The sequence below is a fragment of the Elgaria multicarinata genome, chromosome 3 (assembly GCF_023053635.1).
Source record: "Elgaria multicarinata webbii isolate HBS135686 ecotype San Diego chromosome 3, rElgMul1.1.pri, whole genome shotgun sequence".
NCBI classification, from domain to species: Eukaryota; Metazoa; Chordata; class Lepidosauria; order Squamata; family Anguidae; genus Elgaria; species Elgaria multicarinata.
The window spans coordinates 16,215,126-16,241,068 of record NC_086173.1 but is presented as its reverse complement, the minus strand read 5'-3'; the positions used below and the strand labels follow the sequence as shown (position 1 = coordinate 16,241,068).

The window sequence follows — 25,943 nt, the reverse complement described above, 5'->3', positions numbered from 1 at the left end:
CTAGAGAAATGGGTGGTTTTTCCTGTACACCCTCCGGGACTCAGCCCAAACCCCTCACGGGTGACTCTGAAGAAAACTCATCTCCCCTACTCCACAGTATGTCTATCACTTTCAATACATCAGTTTCTCTTCTTCATTTGCCTGAGCCATCCAGTAGCGGAAACCTTGTCCATTTCCACCCCATTGAGAGAAAAACACCTCCAGTGTCAAAGAGGTGAAATGCCACCTCCTGCCCACTTTCCTTCCTGACTCACTCAGCTAGTCCTTATCTCCCAGGAGGAGCTGGACACCCCTGCTGTGCACAAAGTCATTTCGACCGGCTGCATGGTGGGGTTGTGTTAGAGGGAGGTTTCCATGCTGTGGAGCGGACTAACTGGGCTGGACGAGGAGGTAGGTGTCTTGCTGACATCGGTGCTTAGGTAGATGCCGCTGTCAATGGCATTGTTGTTCTTGTTGGGGGATGGTGGGGGGCTGGCCCGGAAGCGCCGTCTTGTGGGACCCTCGCTCTCCTCCACGTCTGTATCATCAATGAGGGGGATGTTGTGGATGTAGTCGTTGATCAAGAACTCGGGCGTCGTCATGAAGTTATGGATGGAGGTCTTCGTATCTGGCTTCTCCAGCCCTTCGTAGAGTGAGCTACGGAACGCTTTCACTACGCGGATCTGCAGGGAAGGCCAAAAGGAGGAAGAAGAAGAGGGAATGAGAGCTTGACTCATAGTTGCTGGATCCAGTGCCGGACCATATTTGTGGGTCTTGCTAACTGTTCGTCCTCTGCCATCCTGGCTTGGTCAAGGGGAAGGTTGAAGAGATGACACAGGAGCCTGCAGTCCTATAGCTTAACTTCTCCCCTCATCCCAGCACTTGCAGACCAAATGCTGTCGATGGTTCTCCAACATTTTGCAAATATCTTAAATTAGCCCTTAGCTCTGCTAACTAATTTAACAGCAGATTTACACTACGAACCTATAACAGTTTTATACACCAGTTTAACTGCCATGGCTTTCCCCAAAGAATCCTGGGAATTGTAGCTTAGTGAGAGGGCTAGGAATGTTGTTAGAGGTTCCTAGCCCCAGTTAGAGAACTACAATTCCCTAGGGATAAGGAATGACAATTATACCAGTATAATTCTGTGATGTCAATATATTTGAAAAGCTTTTAACTGAGATGGCAGGAACTGAACATGGACTTCATCCATATAAGTCTGACATGCTACCTCTAAACTCTGTTTTTACCCACCTTCCAGGGGCTAATACGAGCAGAAGCCAGGAGTTCTAAGTCAGGCTTTGCAGTGCAGGTCCTTGATACTTGCTGCCTACCAGCCTCCTTCTTGTCTCTGAGAACTTTAGACTATGCTGTTTTCCTTCGCGAGTTGAACAACATTTATTTTCCATGGCCTGGCCAGACTTGGGATATACTTAATACTTCCTGGTGGACATTGATGAAGAGGTGGGTGAGGGAAGGGGGAACTAAAGGAGCCCTCATCAGCAATGAAGAACAACAAAACAAAAAGGAATGAGAAGAGGAATCAACAGAAAATACGAGTGGAGTGAATGGTTCAAACAGGAATGGGGAACAATGGTAGTATATGGCCATTTTACATGGTGAAACAGAGCAACGAGGGTGGAAATTAGTTTAAAGAAAGTGAGAATGGAAAAAGAGCTGATTTTAAAAAATCTATACAAACTTTCCTCCTTTAGAAAGTTGCTGAAATTTTAATTCTGATACAGTGGTATGATATAATGTTCCCAAGAATTCAGGGTCTTGCTGTCTGATCATCCAACCTGACCCTGTGCTAATATGGATTGACAGTGACATTTAAAATTCAGGTTGGCTTCTTAAATTTCCTCATAATTGGGAACATGATAACAGCTAACTAATCAAGTAGTGGTTGGAGAATAGTATTTTTCCCCCAGCTTCAGGGAAAATTTGAAATGTTCTCAGCCTGTCTGGTTGCAGAAGTGGAATGGATCCGCTGCCTCTTTCAAGGAAAGGTTGGGGAAATTCAAAAATAAATGAGCTCTGGTTTTGCTGCCACTTTCGTCGTGAGGCCAAGAAACTGCTCTTAGCATGGATTTTAGTGGCTTACAATTTCTGGTGGATTTTGGTGTGAAGAAGAGGGGGGCTTCTGTCACACTTCTTCTCCCCGTGAAAGGGATAGGAATAGCTCATCTTGACGAGTGCCCAGAAAGCTGGTGATGGACAAGAGAAATACATAATGTGACCAGGGCCTGCATGCTCCGTGAATAGAAGGAAGGCTGAAGCACATGATCCTAGGCAGTCCCATGCATTTGAATGCCTTCATGCCACACCATGCTTTGGGGATCTAGAACCCAGCTTCTTTACCAAGGTAGGGTGAGAAGAACCAACCTGAGAAGAAGGCCTAAGAGAGAAAGACAAAAAAAAAAAAAAAAGCAAAAGCAAAGCCCCAACACAATTCAGAAGCATGCAGGAATATTGGGTCAGACTTCCAAAGGGAGTTTAGCAAATACATTTAGGAGCTAAGGCTCTTTAATAATCTCTCCTGCTCTGGGAGAGAAGAGTGTGTGTGTGTGTGAGATGTTATGTAAGGAGAAGAAAACCAACGAGAGAAATGTGGATTTGTAATTGCAAAAGGTAAAGCAAGGAGTTGTGCCAATAATCTTTGGAATTAGGCAGAAAGAAAAGAAACCAGAACCAGAGCTCAACATTTTTATTTAGCAGTTCCAAGTAAACTTTCATGCAGTGACCCAGACACTCATTTGCCAAGTAGTAAACTACCACAGTATGCATATAACCACTTGGCAAGCTAATCCTGTATTGTCCTATCAAGTGGTGAGAAAAATCTTCCTCTCTCTGCAGTTGATCAGAAATCCAGGGAAGCTGGGGAGAGGTAAACATTTTATTAGCACAAGGTAATACAATACAAATGATCAGCTTCTTTACATGCATACTGTGGTAAGTTACTACCTAGAAAATAGTCGTCTGTATGAATGGCAAAGGGGGCAAGTTTCTATATAATTGTATGGATTTGGCAGGTGCTACCTCCAACTTTTGATACAATTCAGACCCTCTGGGTCTAGAAGCATAAAGATTTACCTCAGCATTTGGAATTTGAGAAATCTTGGGAATGGCCTTTCTTGTTCTCCAACCCAAGCTTCTGATTAGTTAGGGTTATTTTGACACCCAGGGTCATGTCAGGTATCAGTTCTAAGTGTCTTCCCAACTGAATTACCTATTTAACTTGACATTCTCTGCTGAGCTCAATTTGCATCAATACAGCTCTACACTCTTACTATGAGGTAAAAATGGTGCAGCTGCTTCAGGTGGATTTTGTATGCCATTGAGCATAGCAAAGTGGGGAGACAGGTCTTGTCCATGAGGCACAATCCACCAGGACATTTGCCTACGCAAGTCCCACCAAAATAAATGAGAGCTACAGAATAGCTTGATCATTCATTTCAAGGAGGCCTGTGTAGGAGAAATGCGTAAATTAGTGGAAGGGAGGCCATTTTGATTTTCTGTCTTGCATATACATGGTAGTGTTACCCTATTTCTTCAATTCTAAGACACACTTTCCCCCCATATAAACATCTCTAAAAATGGGGTGCGTCTTAGAATCACGGGTGTGTCTTAGGTTTTTTTTTCCTGTTGGTGGTACTGAAATTAGTGTGCGTCTTACAATCGATGGCGTTTTACAATCGAAATACGGTAATATCTTGGTTTAACTCAGTGGTTCCCAAAGTGGGCGGTACTGCCCCCTTGGGGGCGGTGGGATTGCATAGGGGCGTTAAGAGGCAAGGGGGAGGCAGGGGGGCGCTAAGAGGCAAAGGGGCGGTTTTAAGACCTTCTCCAGAAGGTCTTAAAACCCAGGGACATTTTTATGGGAGAAGGTAGTTTTGTCCCAAGCCATAGAGAGGAAGAATCCACACATGTATTAATACTGTTTAAGAAGAGTCCTTTTTAAATTTAAATGTTTCAAAAGCACCAAAACGCTAATGAAGAGACATACCCTGGTTGGCGTGCCACGCCACGCTGGCTGCAAAACAGAGGCGTTTGCTCTCTTTTCCCTCCCTCCCTTGGCAAGCCTGCGGTGGGTGCTTCGGATTTTGAATAAATATTCAATTAATTGTTACTGTTTTGAATTGTATTGTTATTATCTTCTTTAGTGGGTCGTTGAAAACCGCTATTCTGAATAATGATTTTTATACTGTAGGGTAGGGGGTACTGGGCATGAGTTTGTGGAACCAAGGGGGCGGTTACCTGAAAAAGTTTGGGAACCACTGGTTTAACTGTTAAAGAATCCTGGGAATTGCAAATGGGAGGGATTGCTGCACATTCTCTCTTAGAGATGCCTAGTTTTCAAATTATCCCATGGGGGTGTGGGGAGGGGGGGTTTTCAGGAAAACTGCCAGCGAGCAAAGGATAAAAAACAAAACAAAAAAGAATCTGTGATTCAATATCATGTGTAATTTAGCTTTAAAACTTGTGGGGTGGGAGAGAGGCATATCTAAGGAATTATCTGTCAGCTTCAATTGTAATCACACCCTAATACCTCACAGGAGGATTGCAAGGATAAATCATAGGCATGCACAAAGGGTGTGCCCAGGCACACCCTAATGTCTCAAGCAATAAGCGCCAAATTGAAGGGGCCATTGAGTAGGGATCCAGATGCAGTGGGAACAGTCCTCCAGCTGCTCTGCTGCTGTGCCGAAGGACTATTGCCTCCAAGAGATCATCGTTTCTCCCACAGCAAGAGCAAAAAGGAATTACTTTGCCAGGAGCCTTGCTTCAAAGAGTCCAGGAGGAGGGTCCCTGAAGGCTAATATCACCCCGTAAGCCCCTCCTCTGGCTACCACAAAGTTACAGCAATGCTGGGGCTTGAGGAGTGTCTCCTCATTCCCCCCACCCCACCTGCAACGGCCCTCTCATGGTCAGGCAAGCCCAACGCAGAGTAGAGCATTGGTGTATTCAATAAACGTTTGCCTTTAAAAAATGTATTTCCCTGGGTGCACATCCTAATGCTGCAATGTGCTGCACACGCCTATGGGATCTACACAATGATATCTACAAGATCTTCACAATGTGTTATCCACCAACTTGAATGCAGCTTGCCAGCATCCTTTTTTTAGTATCTGCATGTTGTTGTCCAGTACCTGGTTACCTACATTCAAGCTGGTGAGCTAGACGTTGTGTAGGACTGAATGAAATTATCCTGTCCTGGATGGGGTTGCACTCTCCCTAAAGGATCGGGTCCATAGTTTGGGGGTGCTCTTGGACCCAGAACTGTCACTTGAGGCACAGGTGAACTCAGTGGCAAAGAGCACTTTTTATTAGTTTAGGCTGATATACCAGCTGCGCCCTTATCTGGACAGTGATAGCCTAGCTACAGTTATCCATGCTCTGATAACCTCTCGTTTGGATTACTGCAATGCGTTATACGTGGGGCTGCCTTTGAAAATGGTCCGGAAACTTCAACTGGTACAAAACAGGGCAGCACGGTTACTAACAGGGACTGGCCGACGAGACCACATCACGCCAGTCCTCTTCCAGCTTCATTGGCTGCCAGTCCAGGTCCAGGCCCAATTCAAAGTGCTGGTATTAACATTTAAAGCCCTAAACGGCTTGGGGCCAGGCTATCTGAAGGAACGCCTCCTCCCGTATGTACCTGCCTGGACCCTAAGGTCATCCTCAGGGGTCCTTCTCCGCGAGCCCCTACCAAAGGAAGTGAGGCAGGTGGCTACCAGGAGGAGGGCCTTCTCTGCTGTGGCACCCCGGCTGTGGAATGAGCTCCCTAAGGAGGTTCGCTTGGCACCTACATTATATGCCTTTAGACGCCAGGTGAAGACCTTTTTATTCTCGCAGCATTTTAACAGTCTATAAATAAATTTTAACTTGGTGTTCTAAATTTGTAATTTTGCATTGCTGCTGTTTTTATCTGGTTGAGCTTTTATATTGTATTTTATAGTATGGTTTTATACTGTTGTTTTATACTTTGAATGTTTTTAATTTTTGTGAACCGCCCAGAGAGCTCCGGCTATTAGGCGGTATAGAAATGTAATAAATAAATAAATAAAATATCCTATAAAGCCCCTTTTTGACTATTAAAATTGCTGGGGAAATGAAATGATCATTTGTTTTTGAGGGGTGCAGGAATTCAACAAACACAAATCAGGAATTGAAAAGCGAATATCTTTCCCCCCCTTTTCCTTTTTTTAAGGAAGCTGGTGCGGCCATCAGATTTGATTCCCAGTCAAGCCATGGACCCAGTGTGGTGATCTCACCTCTTGGAAAAAGTGTGCAGTGTGAATGGAAAAGCAAGATGGCTGATGGTTTGCAGCCACTGGCACATATAGCAAAAGGCCTGGCTTGGTGAGTGCAAGATGCAGACAGCAGAAACAGAGATGAGCAGGGAGGGGTAGCTTTCATGCTGCAAGAAAGTCAGGGCAGGAGCCCCAAACCGTGACTTCAGAAAAGCAAAACAGCACAAACAGACAGTGAAAGACACCTCCAATCACAGCCTCAGGAAAGGAAGAGAAGAAAGACCCATGCATTGTTGCAACAGTACGGTAAACTTTCGAGTATTGAGGCCCATCCTTGCTGTTTTGGGGAGGAGACGAGGGAAGAGGGGATGATGAGTCCATGCTGTGCCACTGGTGCCTCCGTCCATGCCGTGCAGGCTTCCCTCTCGAGCCTGCCCTGGCCAAAAGCAGGTGGTAAGACACAAAAAAGAAAAGATGAACCAGCAGGTTGAGGTGGAAAAGCATGGGACAGGGGCACCCTTTCTGAACATCAGGTCTCAAGGCACTACCTACAGTGGCAATGCATTATTCAGTATTCAGCTGCACTTGCAGCTCTGTCAGAAAAGGTTGCACAGCCAGGGATGGAACTGTTGCTTCCCCCCTGTGGAAGTGTCTCCACTACTACAGGCATAAACTGGTTTTATAGTCATTTCCTCTCCCCAGAGAACTGTAATTCTGTGAGGGGAGCTCTGCACCTGTAACAGAGAATTCTCACCACCCTCATCAAACTACAGTGCCCAAGAGGAAATGGACTTTCCTAAGAGGCCTATCTGTGCCTGCATCATTAGGGAGCTGAAGTTTAGATCTGGGTTCAAACTGGTGGGGTGGGGGAACTGTGGTCCCTATCTCTATACATCTACACCAAAGGTTCCATCACACTTTAGCATGGCCAAAAAATGAACCCCAGGATAGGCTATACAGATTAAGGAGTGGGACTATTACAGACAGGGGACGTCTCAGTGGTTCTAGAACCCAAAATCTGGAATCTGGAACATGTTGAAAAGGACAAACCCCCACCCATACTGGATTCACCAGGGGTGAAGCCAGTTTTAGCTCCACTCCAATAGTATTCCTGAATGTGCATGCCTTTTCTTTCAACCGTGCAAGTGAATGGCTGTCATTTATTCTTATGGGACAAAAAAGAAAGCAAATTCTGCATGTGTCCAGTCCCCACTTAAAAGGATCTTGCAAGGAATCCCTGTTGTACAGCTCTTTCTCCATTTTTAAGTGATTACTATGATGACTAGACCTAGAGAATCTGTGGGACAGTGACAACCCAAGCATGCATCCTTAAATAAATCTTCTTCCACTGACCCAAATCTTACAAGAAGCTTATGAGTAATAGGGGCTGGGAATTCAAATGTCTTGGTTAATCTTATTGGTACTGCCAAACTGTCCCCATCTTGAAGGTGAGGTCCCTAACTATGTTCTTGGGAGAAACTAAATTATGGGAGCCTGCCAGATCCTTGCTCAGGTTCTGGTTGGGGATTTTATGTTAGGTTTTTCTGACCATCCAACTAGATCAATCTTTTTGTATGTTGGGTCTCTGGATATTGGATCTGTTTTCTTCCTCAAGTAAAGTGGCCCTCACTCTCAGTTTCCCAAAATACATTTTACAGGCATTTCAGAGGAAAGCCATCTTATAAAATAAATGCTGCTAATTTGGCAGATATGTATGTGCTCTCCTGTGAGCTCCCAAAGTAGTATCTTCTACGGTTGTAGCAGAGAGGGGATTCTAGTTGAGCACTATGCTAACATAGGTGAGTTTCTTTCTTTTCTTTTTCTTAGTTTGCTTTGGTGACAAGGGTTTCTGGGCAAGTAGGCTGCATCCTATATGTGGATGTGATGCCAAAGTCCCCATGAATAAGTAGAAAGCAGCAGTGATGGGATGAAGGTGGGGTGAAGAGACAAGTTGGGGGTGGGGGAAGGGGAGCACTTTGGCTAGTTTTATTGTTTGGAATTGTTTTTGGTTTTGGTTTTAAAAAAAACACCACTATAGGAAATTCCCAGCGGACACTGAGGTGGTCCCATCCATGATATCTCGGCGGCTGCAAAGGGAAGAGAATAGGGAAGGGAAGTTTGTAAGGGAAAGGTGCACGGGAGAGGGGCTAAGACAGGGAGTTCATTTCAGGCTCCAGTGAGAAAGGGTTTCAAAGTCCAGTGAAAATGCAACAGCAGCTCTGCCGGGCCAGAGCTGTGCCTGTGTGAGGCTGCAAATCAGACGTTTATATCTAATATTGGTTGTGGTTGTTTTTAAGTATGTATATGTCTATATTTTCTGATTACAGCACTGGTTCTCTTAAGAATACACTCAACCTCCCTGGGGAGGAGTGAACATTTGCTAGGGGGAGTTGGGAGGTTCACCTTGATGTGTCACCTACAACAAATCACCCTGATTATATTAATTAATCCAAGAATTAACTACCACTCCAGTCTGATTCCAGATGCACAAACACAAATTAGAATCCTCACTTCATTCATAAACATTCGGTGAGAGGGTGGGGAGAAATCCAACCATTCTTAAGGGGTAACTAAGTTGTGTTGTGGCTCTTGGTCAGCCTCTAATGCTGCCACTCCACTTACGCCACTGACCTTGCAGAAGCGTAAACAACCCCTAGTTCAATACCTGTAGAGTATGCTGGTGCAAAGGGTTTCCCTTGCGTATGCACTCCTAATGCGTCTCATAACTGAGACAGCAAACAATGATTGTGGACAGACAATATCTTTCCAGATATTTGGGGGGTGGTATTGTAGAAGTGCCATTGTTCACTTTTTGTGTTCGACTCTTGTCACAGTTTTTGGTCAATTTGATTTTAGCAGCAACACAAGTCCCCCCAAGTGTGACCAGCACTACTGCAATACACTTGCCTCCTCGTCAGGATAAACATAACCTACTTTTTAGGTTTCTAGCCTGTGCCATCCTCAAGGATCAGGGCAGGTAACATTATGTTAACAACGCATACAGAAGGAACTAAAAATTAAAATGTCTCTAATATTGACATTCTGCTCTGCTCTAGTTTAAATTTTATCTCAGTTCAAACAACAACAAAATGTCTTGCAATTCCTCCAAAGTAGGTTATCAAGAATAAGACTATGCAGAAGTGCCAATTTGGTAAGTAATCCTAAGGGGTGCTTTCAGCAGGGTCCACCTACACAAAGAAGCAGTCCTCCATGTGCAGAACTGATGTGAAATCCGTATGCACGTCCCCATTCAGATGAGATCCTTATCTGGATCCAGCAGAAGTGGTTCTACCTTTAAGAATACATCAAACTGCTAAAGGCACAAGAACTCCAAAAAGCAGGTTCTGGTTAGCTCATTTTCACTTACACCTAAGCTGTTGCTAAGTTGCTTTCAAAACTGGCAAAATAATAAAAATTTAAATCCCAGTGCTTGGTCAGCTAACATGTCAGATTCTAGGCGGAATGGCCCAGAGTATGTATTAAATTTATTAAGTGTAGCCCTGTTGCAATATTACTGGGAAAGGATTGCCTTCCAAAGCTCTAGCTGATTTACTTAGATTCCCACATTTCTGGATGGGGGCTTGAGAAAAGTTTGCAAGAATCCAGCACTTGTGCTGTCATGATATGAGGAGGCAGGTTACACAAGAGACTGTCAGGCGTTATCTGAGGTTTGGATGCTGCTAAATACAATTATGCTGAGAAATTCTTTTGCTGAAGCCTAGTTGAATTGAACTCTTGAGCAGGCTCACTGATTTCAATGGCCTTGTTCAGGAGAACTCCTCAGTAAATTGTGCCCCATGTTAATTAGGCTGTGGGAGAGGGTGGAAGGAGGAGCTATTTGGTTTTTCTGTTTCAAGTACCCAAATGTTGCAGTCTGTCCCTGTTTATTCTGTGAGCCTGAAATGACAAAGTCCCCTTTGGAAAATTTAGGGTGGAGAAACCCATTTGCCATCCACAACATGGTTCCTAAAAAAGAAATATATTCATCATAGAAAAGAAAAGAAAAATACAGACACAGCACTTCCAAGATGCAAGAGGTGGGGGACAGCCCAAAGGCCATAATGGATATCAATTTCCCAAGGAGCGACAGCAGCTCGCTGGAAGGGAGGAAGAGAGTTTAATATAAAGGCAGCATTTAAAAAGAAAGAAAGAAAGAGAGAGATAGAGACAGAGAGAAACAACTGATAAAATGCCAGCAAAGATTACAAGGCCATACTCGAAGGTTTACTCTGTAGGGTGTGCCGCCATTGAAAAGCAGGACCAGTGCATGTCATACCAAAAGGCACCATGAATCTACCACACCACACCACACCACAATGCCGGCATGACCACCAGCATGGCTTTGATTAGTTAAAAAAAAAAAAAAAAACAGAAGAAGAAGAAGAAGAAGAAGAAAAAGAAGAAGTTGTTGTTGGAATATTCTAAACGAACCAATTTGTCAAGAATACCTAGTCCGGCAGCTGGAGAACTGGAGAACAGACAGCTTACCTCTTTGGATCTTTCATTGTTGTGCCCAAAACATGAGAAATAAATAAAGAGGGTTTCTTTTCGAGAAGGCAAGTAGGATTTGGCATAGTTTCTGAAGAGGGGTGGGAGGGTGGGGCACTGAAACAGGACTGAGGTGGATAAAAGGAGCAGGGGAACCACTTTTTCATGGATACACAGAGGAACTGGTCCATAACATCACTGTCATTGCCTTCAAGAGGCATGTTCTCACCTTTTGCTTCTGAGCAAAATGAAAGGCTTCCTTTTCTGCCCCTTCCCATTCGACAGCAGCTCTTATCCTCCACTTGTAGCAGGGTTTCAACTCTCTCCACAAACATCTTTTTAAACTCTTAAATGTTCCAACCTCCAGCTTCTAATCAGGCATTCTTTTTCTCAAAGTCCTCCGAATGGTCTTTTTTGCTTGTTTGTTCAAAGGCTTTCTACAATGCCCACTTTGTGAGTGAGGGGGTAAATATGCATTCTTCTGCCATCTCTTCCATCCTTGTCTACTTTACAAATTTAAACCAGTATCAAACTTGGCTCACTGTTATGGCTCCCAATCAAGGAACCTGGACAGGGCATATCATACTACAACCTTATATTGATTTTATACTACTTTTAACTGTCTTGCTTTGTCTCAAGGAATCTGAGAATTGTAGTTTGGGGAGGATGCCTAGAATTTTGCTAGAGATCCCTCCCTTCCTCTGTACAGAATTGCAATTCCCATGGTTCAATGGGAATGAATGTGAAAGCTGTTTTTCTCTAATGTAAATATGCCCAGAACCATAGTTTTATGACATTTTTTTCCTATAAAAAAAAGTTTTCAGGACAATACTACACAACTCCCAGGATGCTTTGGAAGCAAGCTTGACATTAAACCTGTTTTCACACTAGTTTAAATGTGAAGTGCAGATAGGTGATTTGAAATAATGAAACTGCAAGTGAATATGTAGTAGGCAACAATTCACTAGCACCTGTGTTTGAGCAACTTCCATTTATCCTGAAGTGGGTTGCACAGCAACTACACCAAGTAGCACAAATCAGTCTCCTCAGGTGTTAGAAGCCATAGGAATCTGACCTGCCCAGTTTATTCTTGTGTCAAATCTAGTCAGGGCCATGAAGTCATGCTTAGCAGAAAGAAGTTCTGCTGTGTCAATGGGCTGGCAAACTGCTTCCCTTTTTGTGCTAGCTTCCTCCAAAATTTAATCTAGACCAGAATTGCCTTGACCCTCATTATAGGCAGCAGATTACTTCAGATGTAGCCCAGGAATGGTGAGATAACAATCTGGTCTTGTTCAAAAGCTTCATGTCTTCATCTGGGACTTGATCTTTTCCTCTCCTCTGTACACCTCCCCCCTCCCCAATCTCTGACGTGCAACAGTGAGTGACACACACCAAACACCACAATAAACACTAATCGCTATCAAGATGCGTGGCTAGGCTGGGAAACGAGGCTGGATCCCAAGCTGGTATTGTTCTAACTTACTCCTTTGACAGCAACACATACCCGTACCCATGCCTACCACCACCTCACCAGCTGGGGATCTGACTCCAGTCCATTAAAAACCAGCAGCCACTGATAGAGAAGGTGAAAGAGACGAGCAAACCAAGGAGAGAAGGGGTGCAGGTGGTTAAAGAAGGAGGAGCAAAGCGCAGAAATTGTATGGCTTTATAGAAGTTGTAAATCCGGCGTGACTGAGACCGGACAGAGAAAAAACTGAAATAAATAATATTGCAACAGTGATTGCAGCAACGAGGGACCAAGGGGGTGGGGTGGGGGTGGGTAGAAGAGAAGGAAGGGGGTATTGGAGGAGGGCAGAAATAGGATGGGTTTTTTTTGTCTTTGTTTTGTTTGTTTTAAATCACAAGCAGTAAGAGGAAATCAAGACTCACTCCCGGCACCGGCGCTGGCATTTGCGGCGGAGAGAATTACGTGAGTGGGGGTAGAAATATTGGTTACATCGTGCAGTTGGCTGAGGACGGAAGAGCGGCGTCGGACAGCCCCCTGAAAGGAGCCGCTTCTCTTGAAGGTGCTAACTACCTCCATCTGCAGGAGAGAAAATGAGATAGAAAATTTGGATGGCAGCGGGCAGCGGCTGCAGTGGAACAGCGCGTGCCAGCCAGAATTGGCCATGCTGGGTATTCGGCCTCTTGCAACAGGCTATGAAGCATTATGTGCCAGAGGCCAGCTGGTGGGAGTTGGCACCACGCTAATGTTCTTTTATGAAAAGAGCAAATTGCACCAGCAGAAGATCGAGGCAACTGGTCACACCTGAAGGCTCCATTTCTAGTTTACACAGTGTACAAACCCATGGCACATTATACCAGAACTGTTGGGGGGAAATCCAGCAAGACAACAGCTGTGAACCATCCCATTAAAAGCACAAGGCAAGGCATAACTGACCTGTGGAACCCATTGCTACAAGATGCTGTGATAACTTTGTTGGGGAAGGTGTGTGTGTGGGAATAATAAGATAATCAAAATGCAATATCATGTTCAATAGGTTCATCTACTCGGCTGTCACCTGAGACAAGGAGAACCACCTCAAACAAGGGAGGGATCATAAAACATTCTGCACATTTTAGATTGCTGTGTAACCCCAACAGTAATACAAATCTCCCCATTCCTTCCCAACATTCAGGTACATTCTAGCATAACCAAGGAACTGAGCCCAAGATAGGATTTTACAGATGAAGAGGTGGAGGGCAATGTAAATAAAAAGCAGGCTTGATCCTTTGTAAGTGGAATAACCAGGATTAAAAAGCAGTTGTAGATTTACCTAATGGTGGCCCTGGGGATATCTCTTTTACTTTCTCCGAATTGCTGCCATTCATTCCTACAAGGAAAAGTGCTGCTCTTGAGGACACTGTTGCAGAGAAGGCAAAATCTACTCTTGCGTGGCATGGCCCTCATTGGCAAGGATCCCCCAGGAGAAAGTGCAGAATCTACACACCCATGACCCAGAGTTCTTGCAGAGTTTTAAATCCCTCCACTCAGAATGATGGGGCATTTTATATGTATTTTGTGCTTAAGTTTACCCAAGCACAAATCATTGTATGAGAAGTTGCCCTAAGAATACACCCACTTCCACAATACTTTTCTCATTTTGGAAGCCCACCCTTGCCGACTTGATCGAAACATGGTTGAAAACCCCCCCCACACACACACTTGTACTATGTCAACTGCTTCATGACCTTTTGTTGGAAAGCAGAATGTAAATATTCTAAATAGATCCAAGGCAAACTTTGAAGTTGGGGGCTACTTCGCACGTGTATGTGGCGAGATTCTGGTCCTTTTATACCATGATGTTTCCACAATATCAGAAAATGGATTCTTCATTTCACATTTATCGGAACAATGTGGGTAGCGTAATTCTAAACATGTTTGCTCAGAACTTAAGTTCTACTGAGTTCATTGGGGTTTACTCCCTAGTACAGGGATATGGAGTCTCTGGCCTGTAGGCCTAATTTGAGCCATGGAGGTTCCACATCTGGCTTGCAGTGCTTCTTGGGCTCTTCCAGGGGGTAAGGGCTTGACCTGCACACTCCACCCCCCTGTAGAAATCCCGCCTGGAGAAATCTCCATCATTATCTGAGATAACCGTGGGAATCCTCCTGCACACTGCTCCCCCTGGTGTCTCTCGGAGCTGGCCCAGACTCTTATGGCTCAGGTGGAAAATCCAAATGGCACCTCTGCCTTCCTTGTCCCACTAGTTAACATGGGGGATAATCTCTGTGCATGCCTCATTGAAATGAATGGGAGTTAGTGTGCTATAGTGAAGCAGGCTGGATGGACACTCCAGTGCTAGTTTTGTACACAGTGCGGCAGTACAGAGTCACTGATGAAATAAAATAAATTTAAAAGAATAAAATAAAAAATAAAAATGAAGGTAAATTATCACTAAGTTGTGGGGCGTGTTAGTCTTGAAACTTTTTCCGCTTTAAAATTGAGCTGCCCTGAGTTCCCTGGAGGAAGGGCAAAACACAAGTATGATATTAAAAAATCAGTACAATAATGCTAACAAATGAATATCCAAGTTCTATTTATTATGCTAAAAAACTTGCTCGGTAGAAAAGTCATATATTAACTGTACGAAGAATCATAGAGCTGAGGAATTCTGAGGGCTAACCTCCTTCCCCCACTCTGTTATTACCCTCCAACCCCATAAATTGTCCTAGATAAATCCTCTTAATGACTGCCTCAAGTAGAAAGCACTACAACACGCCAAGTTTTCTGTAGAAGATTCAAGAATGTGAGCTATTTTACACTCCTGGAAGAGGCAGAACAATCCCCAACTCCTGGATCTAGGCTAAAAAAATTCTACACCTGAATAGATTATACATGCAGCAGAGTGTGGAAGTGAGCTTTGGGCCCCACTATACATAGAACCGGAGTGGGGCTATGCATGTCCACATTTATGTGTGCAAGCCTTGCTTGTATTGAGAAAAATGGGTGGGTGGACCCCATGAATGATGCATGCTTTCATTGGCATTCATGCCTGTAGGCCTCGTTCAAGGTTCTTGAGGAAGGGCAATCACACACCAATGTATGCATGACCTGTTCACCTGGGATCAATGCAAATCAACCCTTAACACCACATATGGGCAACTGGTAGCCTGTGGATTGCATATGGCCCTTGGCCAACTTCAGTGTAGCTCACAGACCTCCTCCCCACTCCTCAGCTGATTAGTACTGGAAGCAGCTGAGGAGTGTGGAAATTTGTGAACTTGTCAGATGTTTCCAGCGCTAATAAGCTGGACAGTAGGCCAAGGTGGAGAAATGGGATCTCAACATACTGGAAGGGAAAGTTTAAACCTCTCCATCCCCACACAGTGAGGAAGGGTGTGTGTGTGTGCTTCTTTGTTTGATGAAACTGTGAGTGGGTCTGGTAGAAGGCTCTCTGTGTGTGTGAGAGAGTGAGTGAGTGTAAGGCTGTGTATGTGTTTGTGTTTATGCGTGGGAAAGAGAGAAAAGGAGAGGGCCCCAGGCCAAACCCACCATTGGCTTTGGCCATGCCCACTGCCAGCATGCAGTTACCAACCCACTGCCACAGGTGGCCATTGGGTGCAAAAGTGTTGCCCACCCCTGCCTTAGAAACTAAGCATCTATTTATTGATTTGTGGAATTTATAAACCACTGAATATAATAAAATCTCTCAGTGGGTCACAATTCCAATTAAGATCTACTGCATCTTGTCATGCCCTCCCCACTCAAAAGCACATACATACGTTTATGCATGAAGGCCATTGATACATTCAGCTTTTCCCATTGGTTCAGGCTGCAAGTGTGTGTGTGTGTGTGTGTGTGTGTGTGTGTGTGTTTGAACACACACACACACAAGTAGAAAACTAGTATTTCAGAGAGAATGGTTCAGTCTAAGCATATTATTTTTATAAGTGCAGAGAGGAGATTGATGGATGGATGAAATAATCCCAATATGTGAACACCACCTGCTGTAGGAAATTGTATAGTCCATAAAAAGTTTTACTACTTGAATTATGTTGAAGGTTTAAACTGAATGTATCACACAACATCTATCAACCCAACATCCTATTTTTATGGGTTGTCAGTGATGACATAGGAGAAGGGAATGGTGAGGAAGAGGGAGAACCCTTTCTGAATTCAGTGAACTGTGCATGCACCAGAACAAATAATAAAAACCTGATCCAGGGTTGTAGTTCTCAAATAGCGGAAAGTGAATAGAATGTATGATGAATTTCTTCTGTCACACAGGTCATAGCTTCCATAATACTCAGGCTTATGAAGTATTTCATTCATACTTTAGGCTCACCATTTATAAATTACACCTTCTCACAAACCCATTCATAACTCCCAGCAACATACGGGCAGTAGCTGTATGTTGCTGGGTCCTGCAGGGAATAGAGATTTGCAAGTTCTAGCTCAGACATGGACTTACCAGGGTGGCCTATGACAAGCCATTCTCTTGGTCACATTACCTCAAACTATATAATGTGGAATGCACTCTTTCACCAAGTTGTAGCGAAGGCTGAGTGTGAGATTAAGAGCTGGTGAGGTTGGGCATGTTGTAGATCCAAATGAACCAGTCAGCTTGTCAAAAATGGAGGAAATAAGGGTTCAAACCAGTTTGGAACTCTTGATCTCCTGCTGGTGCAAATGGGATGAGCAGCCCAGAAGCAGGAGAGTCTCCATTCTGATGCCAGTAGGCTTTCTGTGCAAGGCATTCTGAGCCACAAGAAGCTCCCTGCTCTCCTCTCCCCCAATAGTCAGGTTCTTGGAACTGATTTCTGTTTTGCAAGATGATGCAAATTTGGTGTTGCATCACGTGGCTACCATCACAAGGGAACACAGTAGGTTTAGTGGGCTGAGGCTGAGGGGCAGTGCTTAAGTTTTAAAAATGAGAAGAGTTGGGGCTTAGGCCTGTTTGCAAGCTCTACACTCCATCCTGGAAGTCCTGGTCCTTGAGCATTGTGGGGGAAAGCCTGGTGAGGTCCACCATATGGAGGGGAGCCAGGATCCCTGGCTCCTATCATGGAGGATGGGGCACCTAGGCACTCTTTTTCACTCTGAGATGGATTGCCATGTTGGAATGGAGTGGAGCTGGAGTAGGAGAGAGGTTGGAAGACGGGATTCCTGGGTTGTATTCATTTCATTTTAACCATTAAACAGCAACTTTGATACACAACATGCCATTGGTCATTTCTCATCATGCTCTGGGCCTGGGTACTTCTTTGATCCAAGAGCATCAACTCTCAAGGCAGGAACAAGCCACCTTTTGTTTGACTTGCTAAAGGAAAAGAAGAATCGCAAGGCACATGTCCCACCCCCTCTTTAAGGCAGTCTGAGGTAATGGGAAGGGAGGGGTGGGAAAGGGCTGCAATCAGAAAGCATGTTGTTAGAACATAGAAGCAAGACATGGGTGCCTTGGAATCATGCCTCTCACATGGACCTGGTTTGAGGTACAGAAGCCCTATAAAGGCTAGAGATCAAACAACCTGACTTCAGGTGGGTTCCCTCCTGGGTTCTGTGTTGTAATCAGGGGCCTTTCTTATTGAATGGCTATGTGGTTGTGCTGTGACTGCCATAAACTGTGGTACTTGATTTTCAGTACAGTGATAAAACTAACTTTAATTTTTCTTTAAAAGAAAACAGACATGTTTCTGACCCTCATAACTGCAGATAGGCCTAAAAGGTAAAAGTAGTTATCAGAGGGTGCTTCCAAACTGCAGGCTTTTAGAGATATCCAGTAATTGCTCTCCTGCTGTAATGGATATACAAACTGCAACTGATTTTCCGTAAGTACAGTACTTTTTGTGTGTAGTGTAACATAGCTGTGTGCATGGGGGAGTAGTAATGCACCCGAACACACCATTCTAGCAGCAGGTTTATTTTATTAATTAAATTTAAAATTAGCTAAAACACCTTTTCATTGTTTGATTAAGAAAGTACGTGAAAGTGCATTTTAGTGCAAATTTAAGAAGCAGTTTTTAAAATCCACACTGCCAAAATGGAACTGTCTGGAAAGGTAAAACTGAAGCTGTGTTCAAATGAAAAGGTGTGGCAATAGGGCTCAACTGCCCAAAATGTTACTGCACACATCAAATTCAAACCTCTTTTTAAAAAAGAAAAAAGATGGAAGAGTAGCATTACGGTGAACTAGTCCAGTGGAGATTGCATTGCTGTTCAATTTCTTTCAAAAATGTATTTTGTGAGCTCTCAAAAAGACATGAAAGAAACACAGGGAAAACACAGAAGAACAGCAATCTGGTGATGCCGTGTAAATGTCCCATAAACACTGAATGAATAAAGAATGGCAATTCCAGAATAAACACCAGTGTGGAAGCACCCTGAAACTTGAAGGAGAGTGGCAAGGTTTTGAGTGGCTTTGGAAGAGTTATTTCTATGCTTCAAAGTGCCTTGTCCTTTTCTTTGGATGCTAGGCTCCTATATACTTTCTGCCAAAATCTCTTTTCCTTATAATCAGGATAATGTGGGTGTCATTGTTTCACTAGCTTATGCCACTGGTCAATTTGTAGATAAAATGGTCAAGCAACTAACTAATCAATTAAATTCATTCACAGAATTCAATCTCTGTAGTTTACCCTTCCTGTGGAGAAACTGAGAAATCTGGCTTTTAGGAAAATTGGGGGTTGTCTTACAGAAAAAGCAAGGTCCATGATTATACCTTGAGCCCTTGGTGCTACTCTTATGGCCATCGAAGAGGAGACTATTACCATCACAAAAAAGAAATCTCTGTCAGGAGATTTCTCCTCCTCCTGGTAAGGATGTTTAATGCAGGGATATAAAGCCCAAATTAGTTGAAAGGCCAAATTCCTCACTCAGCAGGTAACCAAGATACATCTGTAGTTTTTCATCCACTCCCCAAAATGTCCATTCTACTTCCATTTGACAAATGCAAATCCCCACAAAACTTATTTTCCATATGCTCAACAACCATTGCAAATGTTTCATTTCCTGAAATGTATTCCAGCCAGGAAAAACCCTGCAAGGGCAGGAGAGAAAGAAGGCTGTGAAGTAAGGCCTATAGACTAAGTCCAGTTCTTAGGTCACTTCCTCAGTGCAAGGAACATAGCTCTTTTTTTTTTTTTTTTTGCAAGTGTGCCTTAGGAACATATGGCAATTTAAATGCCCGGCTGTGGACATTTCTGACATTGGATCTGCTTGTGAGTAAGTACACCAGTTTGACATTTGTGGCTCCTTGGCCATGAAAATGATCATATTCTGTAGTCTGTGGTAGAGATCTTATGTTTGATACCTCTATTGCCCATCTGTGACACGGGGAATTGGAATGAACTGTTACTATAGGAATTACTTCGACTACTACTGCTACTACTATTGGCATTGCTACAACCATTTCAGCCACAAATTTGCTATCCTGGGCTTTTTCAAGTAGCCCAGCGTCAGAATCGCCATCCCATTTCTGCTTCTATAGGCTGCCCTGTTCATGCATCCAAGCACTGCATTCATTAGCTCTTTCTGCTGAAACAAGGCAGTGGGGAAATGAAATGCCTAGACTGGCATTATGGGTCTCTCTCTCTCTCTCCCCCAGGCATGAGCATCAGAGTGAAACCACCATGTCCTGGGAAGGGGTAGGAGATAACCAGATGAAGGCTTTGTCTTCAAGTCACTGCTAAAGCAAAGGAAGGGCTGGGTAAAGGGTGGGGGGAGGGAGCACTGGTAGGAAGAGTCAGATGCTAAAAGCCATCTCCCCATTGTCTCATACCTGGGTCTGGATGCGATTGAGGCCACGGAACCACAGGATCTGGCCACGGCGCAGCTCCCGCTCAGCATGGTCAATTTCCTCCTCATCCTCTGCCATCTCCTCATCGGTGATTTCATCCTTGCCAGGGCCATGCCCTGCCTCCTTCAAGCACTTAAGTTGGCTGCTGGGGATGGTGGCAATGACCTGCAAGAGGGGGTAGAGGAAAGTCTACCTTCCAGACTTTCCTCTGTAGAATAGGGGCCCATATGTCCAAGGGCCAATCTCTATTGCACAATTTCATTGCACTGGCATAGAACCTGGTAGTGGATATAGCATTCTAATGGACTGGCTACATGTTACTGACAAAGTCATGTCACACAACCTTGATGGCATTTTTCAAAATTAAAAAAAGCACTTTGGAAGAGTAATTTAGAGAAGAGAAGTACCGGGAGAAAGACAGGGAGGGGGACGTATGGTTTCCCCCTTGTTTGCCATTTCTCTGCTCACTGTGATATTTTCCATCAATAAGATTCCCAAAGTGTATCCAAATCCCCCCACCAAGAAGCTATCATTGTAAAAAGTGGCTGAGTAGCATGCTCGTGTGTGTGGTTACAGCCCATGAGATTCTCAGCATTCTCTTAAGACCGAGGACAGCAGTTTGAGACTCTATTGGTAATGTTGAGTGGAATTTCAGGAGTCAGGGAAGAGGTTGATGAGAAGACTATATGGGGGCATGAGGGTGGGGATTCAGCCAACCCATGTAATTCTTTGCCCCTCTTCCATCCCCATAATTAGAAGAATCAGAATATATGCAGAATAAGCAAATATATACATAGTTCTCAGTTTGTATAATGTGTGCAGGTCAGAAAATTTGGCTTGAGCTGAGGGGAAGAATTTGGGTTCCCTCAAAGCAGTTTTTTTTTAAAGTACAGAATACATAAAGTGGTCATGGAAAAGCCCACCCATTGACTGGATAGAGTAGAACCAAATGATGTATTGCTTGGTGGTTCCTCTGATTATGTTTTCAAGGGAAAGTATCATGCCAGTCTAGGGGTTAGGATCTAACTTCATTGTGCATTCCACTAATGCATAGTAAACCAGATAAATGAAACTCCTAACAGTAATGATCTGTAACTCTTCTGATATTTGAAGACAAATCTTGACACTTAAACAATGTGTGATTGTTTGCAAGTGGATAGAATTCAGTGGCTTGCAATTTGTCAGGCCTAGGGAACTGGGGGAAGGAAGAGGGCAAGGGCCAAGCAGGGTGACTCCCTGAAGAAAGTCCTTCCAAAATGGTAGTGGGTGAAATCAAAACTCTGCAGCAAGGCCAACTTAAATTCTGTGCAAAGAAAAGCTGGATTCTGCAACTTGTATAAATTATGCAAATTAAGCATATTTTCAGATATTTCTGCTTATTTTGCAAAATCTGTTTCTCCTAGTCCTAGGAAAGAGATAATAATATAAGTAGGTGACTGAAACCATACCCGTTCACTGGCTTCTAAAATTTTACTGAACATTTCCTAAGCTATCTTCACAACAGTAAGGGCTAGGAATACATTTATGTATTTGTTTGTTTGCTTATTACATTTATATCCCAACTTTTCTTCTAACAAGCCCAAGGCAGTGTACATGACCCTCCTCTTATCCATTTTATCTTCACAACAACCCTGTGAGGTAGGTTAGACTGAGAGTCAGTGACTAGCTCAATGACACCAGTGAGCTTCATGACCAAGCTAGGACTTGAATGATCAATAAAGGTCTTATCTTAAATCAGCAATGTCACCATGTTTGTGGACTGTCTAGTTTTTGTTTTGGTATAATTCTATATCTTCTAGAATATAATTCTTTTTACAAATACCTTTAATACTTTGCATTATAGATTAGACATTTAATTAAAGTTTATTTTATGGAACTCCATACTTGTCTTTAATTATTCATAAACTCTCTTAAATCCATTTTTGCATCTTTTTTTCAAGTTGGGACTTGAACATGGGTCTCCCCAGTCCCTGTCTGATACTCTAAGCACTCCACCACACTGGATCTCTTGAATATTTTTTTTAAAATCAAAAGCTGAGATTCTCAGGAAGGTGAATTCTGTACCCAGTACATCCTGCAACTTTTCTTCACTTGTCTAGAATCATGGGATACCTGGAATCTTGGCCCCAGATACAACCTGCTTTATTTTGGAGATCATGGCAATGAAACAAAGTCCTTAGGCTGTATGCTAGGAAGCCTTGACTCCAGTTAAATTCTACACCAGTGCAGATGGAGCGGATCGAATATGATTTATCTTACCTGTCCCCAGACAAGCTCCCCAAAGCCCACAAAGAGACACCAGAGCCATTGCTGTGCATTCAGTGGGGAACAGCTGAATGGCTTCCCCCCAAACTGCACAATGACGATCTGTGTGGGGGGTAGAAGAGAGACATGGTGAGAAAAACTAGTGAGAGACCCATCTTCCTTAATGAAGCATGCATACACATAATCAGGGATGGGTGAGCCCATTGGAGATGGTAGCCAAATCTCTAGTATCAGGATCTAATTGGATGTGGGGTTGGACATGGACTGTGAAGTTATTTATTTATTACATTTATATCCCACCTTTTTTCCTCCAAGGAACCCAAGGTGGTGTACAACAACAACCCTGTGAGGTAGATTGGGTTGAGAGTCTGTGGCTGGCCCAAAGTCCCCCAATGAGCTACCATGGCCGAGTGGGGACTAGAACCCGGATCTCCAGACTCCCAGTCCAACACTCTAGCCACAACATCACACTAGCTCTCAAGGTAAATCAGGTTCACGTTCAGGGCATAGGAGAGCTAGGAGTGGGAACAGAACAAGAGGCAGGCAGGCAGGCAGCCTCAGACAGGACTGAGAACAGGAACTGGAAACACACAACCAAGTTCAAGGAAAGTCAGATGTTGCAAGGCAAGGAGAACCAGAGGTCTGAGAAGGACAACCATAGGAATACAAGCAGACAGAGCACTCTGTGATGCAGACAAGCTGCTTTGAGGCAGAACTGTTAACAAGCCTACCAGCAGCCTCTTCCTTTTGTAAGGGCTACCAGGAAATGGGACCAGAGCAATAGCTAAGTGTCATTCCTTGCCTCACAACAGAAATGAAGCCTAAATCAGTATAACTGCATCTTACAGTATATCTATCTCGTAAGCCTTGCCTCTCTTTTTTCTCCCTTCCTCTCCCGTTATCTGCTATTTCCCTCACTTTCAAAATTTAGATTGTAAGCTCCTTGGGGCAGGGACGTGTCTATTTTACCTATGTTACTCTGTGAAATGCCTGATACACTGATCCAAACAACAACAACAATTATTATTATTATTATTATTACTACTACTACTGTATAATAATAATTATTACGTAAGGATGTAAGAACCTCATTTCACAGAAGCAGACACTTAGCCACCCACCCACCCATTTATTCACAGGTATACATACACCAGCCTTCCTCAACCTAGCACCCTCCTTATGTGTTGGCTGTGCTGGCTGGGAATTATGGGAGTTACAGTCCAACACATGAAGTGTGGCAGGTTGGGGAAAGTTGACATATGCCCATTGTTTCTACCTATGTATTCATCCATCCTCCCTTCCCCATGCCAACTCCATTTAGCTCCGCGTTTGCATTTATTCTGTAGGTCTGTACCTGTATGCCAAAGGTTCCCAGCACAATGCTGCAGAAGATGGGGTTGCCAAAAATGCCATCAAAGACATTGCGCTCGCCATGGATTTTGCGGGCATTGATCTCATTGAAGAGCTGCATCATGACAAAGGTGTTGAAGATGATGGTGTAGTGCTCCGAGGGTGGGGAGTGCAGGGGGGCATTGCGTCCGCTGTCAATGTCGAAGAAAACTTCACCTGTGGATGTGGAAGGGTGGTTAAAAGCATCATGGAGAAGATACCAGGCTTCTCCCTCTGCCCGACTGGATTGGACCGATGGGCTCAGACCCACGCACCAATTCCAGGACACTGTCATGGAAACCCACCAACAAACAGGAGTGTGAAGATGATAATGAGCTGGTACACAGCATGGCCCAAAATATTCTTCATCATGGTGCGGGAAATGAGGGGTTTGTTGCGTCCGTACGGCTTGCGCAGCAGAAGAGCTTCAGTGGGGGGTTCGGTGGCAAGTGCCAGAGAGGCAAAAGTGTCCATAATCAGGTTCACCCACAGCATCTGCACTGCCTTGAGTGGAGAGTCCTATAAAAGATGAAAGGGTATTATAGCACCAAATTGTCTGATAATTAGTGGAGAAGGAAGAGAAAGAAACAGGGAACCTTACGTTTCCAGTGTCCCAAACCATGAAAACGTGGCATTTTAGGGGTTGCAAACTTTCAATCACTACCAACTTTGGAATAATTCACAATCTTATTTTTTCCTTTACTTGTTAAAGTCAACTTGACTTGACTGTTCCAGTGGGTTATTGCTCATTGCTACAGTCTGTGCTTTGCAGGCATAAGATTCCAGGTTCAATCCCGGGCTGTCTATACACAGGGAAAGCCCTGCGGTAGCTGTGGATCTGTGCCCCATCAGTTAGATGATACTGGTACAGCTTCACAGCCACTGGGGACGGGGGGCTTCCCCACAATGCTCTGATTTGAAAAGTCAGAGATTTACCCCAACTTTTTCAAAGGGAGTGACAGCAACATGGCACTTCCGCTGTGTAACATTGCTCTGCAGCCAACCTGGGGGTGGAGCCTGATGGAAGGCGACTAGCGATTGGTCACCTTCCATCAGGAAGAGGGCAGGGGCGGTTATGGGATCCAGATGGCCACCCAGAAACTCCACATTCCCTCCTCGGCATTGGGATTATCTGATGCTGCCCCAAGAGACGGAAACTGCCCCGGGAGATGGAAAGGCGACGCTAACACGGCAGCATGAAGACAGCTCCCCAGTTAGAGTAGAAGCGCTCTTGGAGACTTCAGCTTTGGGGCAAAACTACACATTATCTTGGCAAACATGTTCTCAGAGCTGTGTTTGCCAGATTTTATAAATGTGGGATCGGAGAACTGGCAAGAAGGAAAAGAGGGTGCTCAGTCCGTCCTGCATCTGCTGATAATTCCCTTCAAATAACCTCCAGTCCATTTCCTCTTCAGCCATGCTTGTTTCTGTACGAATGTATTAAATTAAACTAGTGAGAAAACAGGACTCAGAATATACATATGTAGGCTGCAATGTTGAATAAATTACAGGGCTGGCCCAAGACATTTTGCTGCCAGAGGCGAAAAACAACATGGTGCCTCCTCCCATTCCATGTACTGGACTGGCTGTTGAATCTTTTTTCAGCACTGGCAATAGGACAGCATCCTCCACTACACCTGAAAACAGCAGGCTAGCTTAGGGGGTGCAGCCCTGGTTGCATGACCCATGGGTCTCTCCTCTAGCTCCTCATTGCGGCCTGCCAGCAACTTGTTGCCTGAGGCAAATGCCTTACCCTGCCTAATGGTAGACCCGCCCCTGATAAATTGGCTTGGTTAATCAATTAGAAAAACTTTTGAGTGACTATAAAGATGCAGCAGATTTTATTAAAAAATATTATTTTAACATTGTGAAACTAGACCAAATGTTCTCCTATGAGAACTTCCAGCCTAAATTCCACCCTAACCCCTGAAATTGTCCCTCAGACTACGTTCGTTCATTCCAGTATCTTTTTTAACACAGAATTTCCCTCACTACAACACCAGTGTCATGGAAAGGGGAATTCCGAGAAAAATAAATGGCGGTTACCAGTAAGAACGACTGCCAATTAGTTTTGTCTGGCTTCTACCTGCACCCCTGAAAAAACCTCCCCCCAATTCACTGCCTGAGATGGCTAAATTGCAGGGGGATGGGTGGGTTTCAGGTTAGCCTTATTTTCAATATAAATCCTCCAAATGGCAGAGACACCATCTTAAAAAAGGCATTCTCCCTCCTGTTTCACCCACAAGACAATTCTAAGAAGATGCCTGTTGCGAAAAACACATATGGCTTAAGATCTAGGTATCTGAAGGAACCCCTGCTCTCA

At 44.1% G+C, this 25,943-nt stretch overlaps 1 protein-coding gene across 5 annotated transcripts in view; it reads right to left on the bottom strand.

Moving 5' to 3' along the window:
• Nucleotides 1-216: 216 nt before the first annotated feature.
• The window catches only part of ATP2B3 (ATPase plasma membrane Ca2+ transporting 3), a 147,819-nt gene continuing 122,092 nt past the window's right edge, over nucleotides 217-25,943 (bottom strand). For 2 of the 5 annotated variants that reach the window (XM_063119378.1, XM_063119379.1), the window contains 6 exons: nucleotides 23,926-24,139; nucleotides 23,586-23,797; nucleotides 22,226-22,333; nucleotides 19,949-20,131; nucleotides 12,618-12,771; nucleotides 560-662 (listed from right to left, as the gene is read on the bottom strand). In XM_063119378.1, coding sequence (XP_062975448.1) covers nucleotides 637-662; nucleotides 12,618-12,771; nucleotides 19,949-20,131; nucleotides 22,226-22,333; nucleotides 23,586-23,797; nucleotides 23,926-24,139 — 897 coding nt within the window. In that variant the 3' untranslated portion in view covers nucleotides 560-636. Of the gene's footprint in view, nucleotides 663-12,617; nucleotides 12,772-19,948; nucleotides 20,132-22,225; nucleotides 22,334-23,585; nucleotides 23,798-23,925; nucleotides 24,140-25,943 lie in introns of all 5 variants that reach the window. The other 3 variants (XM_063119376.1, XM_063119377.1, XM_063119380.1) reach the window with 2 other exon arrangements.